The 6,329-nt window shown below is 57.3% G+C and overlaps 1 protein-coding gene across 1 annotated transcript; it reads right to left on the minus strand.

Moving 5' to 3' along the window:
* Positions 1–4,213: 4,213 nt before the first annotated feature.
* Positions 4,214–5,851, minus strand: RPL28 (ribosomal protein L28). Its single transcript, XM_075537246.1, has 5 exons — positions 5,798–5,851; positions 5,383–5,474; positions 5,153–5,276; positions 4,446–4,564; positions 4,214–4,345 (listed from the first exon to the last, which is right to left on the minus strand). The coding sequence occupies exons 2-5, from the start codon at positions 5,461–5,463 to the stop codon at positions 4,256–4,258; spliced, it is 414 nt and encodes a 137-aa protein (XP_075393361.1). The 5' UTR covers positions 5,464–5,474; positions 5,798–5,851; the 3' UTR covers positions 4,214–4,255.
* Positions 5,852–6,329: the final 478 nt, after the last annotated feature.

Below are 6,329 nucleotides of genomic sequence, written 5' to 3' on the forward strand. Positions count from 1 at the left end.
CCTGTGACTTGTGAGGACCCCTGTCCCAGCAGACTCAACATGGGGTCAGGGACCTCACCCTAGTGTGCCCACATCTCTGTGAAGGCAGGGGGCAGCAGAGGTCAGTGACAAAGGAAGGGCCCCCAGGACGTGGCCTGACCCCAGTGGCCTCCATGGTTGGGTTGTGGGCAGTGTTTGGTTGTGTTGTATACAGAGGGGCTCTGAGAGTGATAGCAATGTTGCACCCAGTACCTCCAGGATGGTTAGCCCCAACCGGAGGGTGGCCTAGCTTTGGGAGTGACAGCCAAGGCAGGGTCCTGTGCACACAGCCATCCTAAATTGGTTCTGGTGTGTGAGAGCTCTTACATCAATAGCTGGTCATCTGAGTGGCTTCTGCAGACTGACCAGCCACATCTCAATGACATACCCCATGCAAGTGGTCCTGGTGGGCCCTGCCCGTGTTCACCTAGGTGTGTGCATGCAAGTAAGATGGGCCCACAGTCGCTGAACCCACGAGGTGGGTGGTTCAAACCTGTTATTCACACCATGAGACCAACAAGGCTGGCTGTTTGCCCCTATGAAGCTTTATTGCCCAAGAGGAAACTGCCAGAGTTTCTGATTCCTAGTGTCCTTTGGAACAGGGATGCCCCACTGTCTTCCTTACCCACAGCAGCTGGGGGGGGGGGGTGTCTCAGGTTCTTGAGGATAGCAGGCGGGAGCCTGGGAAGTCCTGTGGTGCAGCTGCGGGGCTGTGGGTTTGGTTCCTGCATCTCTCGGAGGACTGATGGCGCAGCCCTTAGGACACTTGCTGCCTGGGATGTTGGCGGTTTGAGGAGGCAACCTGGGCACCCACTAATGCTGTTCTATGTCCTGTAGGATTCCTTGCACCTCAGGGTGCTGGAGGGCCAAGGGAGTGAATGCCCACCATGCAGGGTGAGAGTACAGTGCTGTCCAGTTGGTGCCCTCAGGGCAGAGTAGAGCTGCCTCTGCATCCCGTGGCGGTTGGTCTTTCTGGCCTCTTTGTACGAAATGGGTTCCAGCAGTGACCCGTCAGTGGGCAGCTGGTCACTGAACTGCCGTGTTGGCCCCCCAGGGACACTCAGTCATAAAGCCTGGTTAAGTACAAGCAGTCATGCCACCTCGGACAGCCCAGGTGGGTCCTCCCAGAGGGGTGCTGCCCCCCAGGGAAGGCTGCTTGCTGCCTGATGTCATTCTTACCAAAGTTGAAGTAAATTCACTGTGACCCTATGGGATGAGGACGGTGACGCTACTTAACTGCTGACCTTGCGGGTCACAGCATAACCCTTATCCACTAAGCCACCAGGGCTCTGCTAGAGTGGGCTTGAAATGACGAGAGCAGTGGGGGCAGGACGCCACTTTTGCAAACATGCACTGGGAAACACCTGCTTTGTCTCTGCAGGCAGTCCCTAGAGCCCTGGTGGCATTCGGGTTAAGTGCAGGGCTGTAAATGGGAAGGCGAGCAGTTTGAAACCACCAGTAACTCCAAGGGAGAAAGATGAGGCTTTCTACTCCTGGCAAGAGTGGAGAGCTGCAGCTGTCCTGCTCCATGAAGAGTGGCATTCTTACACCCACAGGGGCAGTTTACCCTGTCTGTAGGGTCGCTGAGTCGGCCTCAGCTCCGAGGCAGTGAGTCAGAAGCAGCGTGGATTCCCCGCTGATGCACCTCCAGCGCAGCCACAGCCTGGTGGACTAAGAAACCAGCCAGTGAAGACACAGGTGAGACTGGGCAGTGTCGTTGCACATGGGGTGGTCCCCTGCATTACAGCCCCCTTGTATGAAAGGACACAGCTGCCTCTGTTCACTGGCACCAGCGTGGCCTTGACTCAGGTGCTCCTGACCCAAGCCACATTTCCCATCAGCTCCCATGCATGCACAAAGTGGACAATCAATGTACAAAGCGATGCATTTGAATCTGTTGGCCTAGGATGCTGAAACCATTGTGGACTAGGCTACAAATCATGTCTCGGCAGAAGGAATTACAACCTGAATGCTTAGAAGCGAGGATGGAGGGACGGCCTCTCAGGTCCACTGGTCCAGTCATCAGGAGGGACCAGTCCCTGGAGAAGCCTGGTACAACAGGACAGTGAAGAGGAAGGTCCGTGGCAGGATGGATTGGCATTGTGGCTGCGACAATGGGCTCACTGCGCAGGCAGGGCTGTGCTTCCCTTGCTGTCCGTGGTGTAGACGAGTAGTTGCTATCACTGACTCATTTAGGACCAGCCTCCTCTGAGTTTGAACTGCCGACTGTGCGGTTAGCACCCGAGTAAACCACAGCAGCAGGGCTAGTTTTCGACACCTGTGGTAGATCCATCCACCCGCTGACACAACTGTTGTTGGGTGCCCTCCAGTCGGATGTGCAACAGGACAAACCAGCACCAGTGCTGCACCACCTTCTCCAAGGTCAAGCTCCTGGCTGCAGCCAGTGTCAACCCATCTTGTTGAGGGTCTTCCACTCTCACTGCCCCGCCACTTGACCAAGCTTGCCCTTCTCCGGAGACTGGGCTCTGTTAACACATCTCAAGTACGTGAGCTCGAAGTCTCACTGTCCTCACCTCTAAGGAGCACCCTAGCTGTACTTCTCAGACAGACCTATCTTGCCCTTTGAGGAGTCTCCGGTCTTCCTCATTCAGCGTCCCTGAAGACCATGGCTTGTCAGGCGCACCTGTCTTCAGAGCCTCCTTCAAGGTTGTGCCTTAAACCACTTTCTTGGGGGCTTTTACAGCTCCGTGTCAAGCAGTGTCCATGCTGCCATCATTCCCGGCGTTTGCTTTCTACTTGAGCCTTTGGTATCAGCTCATGTTTTCCCTCATGAGCTTTGATAATTCATGAATTACTTTTTCACCTCTTACCAGTGTCTCTCCCTTCATGCTTCTGTTGTTGGTCCACCTGGTAGGGGTGCGTTATATGTCCATTGATTCCCTTTCTCTTTAAGGGTTTTGTGCACATTTCCCCAGCTAAATGCATCATTTGATCTCGACTGCTGTGTCCAACATTGTGGACCCATTCAAGACAAAGTCCTTGACATCAACCTCCAATTTATAAGCTCACTGCAGACCCCTGGTGGGTTTGAGACTGTTTATGGAAGTTGAAAGCCCCATCTGTCTCCCCTGCAACCGCTGGTGGTCTTGAGCTGCCAACCTAAATGGTCACAACCTGATGTAGGACCCCCACACCACCGGGTCTCACTTCTTAGTATTTGCTTTACAACCAAGATAAGGATGGGCCACTTAACCCTTTCTAAGAAAGTGGATTTAGCTATTAGAGGGGCCAAAGTTGAGGTCACAGCTGTTAAGTGGGTTACAGGAGACTGGTCTCAACACAGGGTCCCCAGATCTTCCCCCCAGCAGTCCAGAGCAGGCACAGATGGAATGTGGGTAACCTTTGTTCTGTAATGCCTGTCTTGCCTGTTTAAGTGGGAATGACAGTCTACCGGCCCGTCAGTGACTGACAAAACAGCCATCTAACTGAACCCCTCAGTGGTAGTTAGGCACTGGGCTGCTTCCCTGGACCCAGTGGCCATGCCGGGAGGGCCCTTGAGTGGCAGAAACATAGCTAGATGGCTAACAGAACTCACATGCCCCTCAAAAGCTACCCTTAACCATCTGCTTCTGAGATGACTTGGGTACCTGAGAGGTAAGCCGCCTAAGTCAGTGTGCCTAGTAATGGACCCCAGGAAGGTCACCAGGGGTGGGTACCTATAGGAATGAGATGGTTCAGGAGTCTGCATATAGTAGACATATAGGGTTTTCAAGACATATGGGCACCTGAGCCTCCCATGGGAGCAGGGACAAGGGAGTCAAGCAGGACAGTTCCCAGAGCAGCACTTACTGGCAATCATGAACAGGCTTGTCACCTAGCATCACCCCAACACTCCGTCTACCATGGCTGCCAGTCAGGGGGGGTGGGGTGGGAAGTGGTCCAGGAAACCAGGGGCAGGACCCACGAAGAAACTACCTTCTCAGGTGCCCACCAATAAAATGGCAGGTTCCCTGCTGAGCAAGGGAAAGTTAGTCTGCAGCTGCCAGGAACCCCTACCCTTCCTCATTCACCAACACCGGGCTGCTCAGGACACCACCTAGAAGAGTGTCTGCCTCGTGGGAGCCTGGATGTGGGTGGTCAGTCCCAGAAGATGGGACCAGGACCCCCCCAAGATTCAGGCAGGTTGCCCTTCCAGGTGGGGGGAGTCAGGGCTGTGTTCACAAGACGCACAGGCTGGGTGGAGGGCAGTTCTCTTTATTGCTCTGGCCAGGGGTGCTCAGGCGCTCTTGGTGGGGCGAGTCCGCTTCCTCTTCACCATCACAGGCTTCTGGCTGCGTAGGATGGCGCTGGCTCTGCGGATGGCAGCCTGGAGGCCCAGGTCGCAGACACGGGGCTCAGTAAGGGCCACAGACCACTCCAGCTACACACAGCCCTCCCACACCCCAAGCAAGCATCGAGGTCCTCACCATGCGAAGGTCGGGCCGGTACTTGTTCTTGCGGATCATGTGCCGGATGCTGCTGAGTGTGGCCCGAGCGTTCTTGTTAATGGTGGTCCGCACGTAGGAAGTGGCCGGCTTCCGCTGACCTGGAGGCCACCATCCATTGATCAGGGAAGCTCTCACCCAACATCATAGTAAGGACAAGCTACAGCCCTCTCTCTGCCCACTCTAGCGGGGATCACCATGGGGCAGGGCTGCCTGGGCAGGCATCCCTTCCAGCTCCAGCAGCCCAGTCACCCTGGGACGGCCAAGCACCTAAGGAAGTCGGTAGAGAGCTTGTCTACCAAGTGGAATCTAAGCTTCCAAACCCTGAAACTACAGGTGAGGCAAGGTGCTGACTAGTCCAAAGGCTTTACTTCCTAGGTAAAGATGGGGCTGGCCTGGTAAACCAAGTCATTAAGGAACTTGCCCACAGGAAGGTTAGGTTCCAATCACAGCACTGCCAACTCTCCCGGCCTCCTGCTGGTCCCCACCAATCCCGGGACTCTGGAGACTTCCCAAGACGGAGGGCAGGAAGGTGCTGCCACGTCGGTGTTTTAATTGTGCCTGTTACTCCCTCTGCGAGGCTCCACTTTCTCCTGGGAAGGGACCCAGCCTCCAAGCAACCCACCAACCCTGAAGCTCAACCTTCTATAAGCACCCAGTGGTGCTCAGGCCCCGGTCCTCACGCTCACCTGTCCTTCGTTTCAGGACCACCACAACCCCCTTGCCGTCGGCAGCGGGCTCGACGCCCACCGTCTTGCGGTGTATCAGCCCGTTGTAGCGGAAGGAGTTGCGGGCTTTCAAGTTATTGGGCTCCTGGAACGAAGAGAGATGTCAGGGACGGCGACGAGACCCAGCTACACACGGGGTCTCCTCGCTAAGACCCTCCTCCCTCAGAGCAGCCCTCCGGGACCCCGCTTACGGTGCTGTACGTCTGCCTGTTCCTCTTGATCAGGAAACTGGAGCAGTTCCGCACGACCATCCATTGCAGATGCGCGGACATGGCGGCGGCGGCTGCGGAGAAACGCGACACGTGAACGATTTCAAAGGGAGGGCGCGGCCGACGTGCGTCACGGGGCGCCTGGGTGACCGCGGGGGGCCAAGGGCGCCGGCGGCGCGCAGCGCTGCGTCCGGCGGGGCTGGACCGACTGAGGCGCGTGTGGGGGCGGGGGGGCGAGTGAAGGCACCGGGACCAGACGGCGGGCCGAGGCCGTCTCAGAGCCCCGGGGGCGGAGCGGCGACGGGAAAAGCCGGGTGAGGTGGGGTGGGGGCAGAAAACCGGGGCGGGGGGCGCGAGATGGCGGCCACGCCGGGCGCGCAGAAAGCGGCGCGCTCACCTCCTCTCCCTACCGCGGCCGGAGACGGAAAGAGGTCTGCGGAGGGCGGGGCGAAGCCTTTAATAGCGCACACGCGTTTCCGCTTCCGTTCTGCGCGCGACCCGGACGCCGCCCACCCTCGCCGCCGAAGCTGCTCGGTCATTGTCGGCTCATTCCGCCAAACGGGCCCCGACTAGACAGTCTCCGTCCCGAGGAAGCTTCGGGAGTCTCCGGAATCTCTCGGCTGGGTTTCGGAGCTGGCCCGTCGGAAAGGCCCGGAACTCCCCGCGTGCCATCCCGCAGCGGGTGCTTTCCAAGATCGTCGCCAGCGCTTGGCCCCTGTGCTTAGCGTATGATGAGCGCCCAATGAATATTTATTTAGGAATGAATGTTTGCGTGAGTAAACGATAAAGACCGGCCCCGGCATCTTCGGAAGCTTCCGATCTTTCGTAAGCGATCGGCTGTTTCCGCCGAAGCCGTCCGAACTCGTTCGGACATTTTCGAGCCTCTCCGGAAATGCTCCCCGCCGGAACCTCCGTCTTGCGGTGTAAGC

This window comes from Tenrec ecaudatus, chromosome 18, assembly GCF_050624435.1.
Source record: "Tenrec ecaudatus isolate mTenEca1 chromosome 18, mTenEca1.hap1, whole genome shotgun sequence".
Lineage (NCBI taxonomy): Eukaryota > Metazoa > Chordata > Mammalia > Afrosoricida > Tenrecidae > Tenrec > Tenrec ecaudatus.

Bases quoted from the DNA above. Each gene is read 5' to 3' on its own strand.
- RPL28 (XM_075537246.1), bottom strand. From the start codon at position 5,463: ATGTCCGCGCATCTGCAATGGATGGTCGTGCGGAACTGCTCCAGTTTC. The intron at 4,565-5,152 runs GTGAGCGTGAGG...GGTGGCCTCCAG, and splicing joins GGTCCTGAAACGAAGGACAG to GTCAGCGGAAGCCGGCCACT. The intron at 4,346-4,445 runs GTGAGGACCTCG...CTGGGCCTCCAG, and splicing joins ACCGGCCCGACCTTCGCATG to GCTGCCATCCGCAGAGCCAG.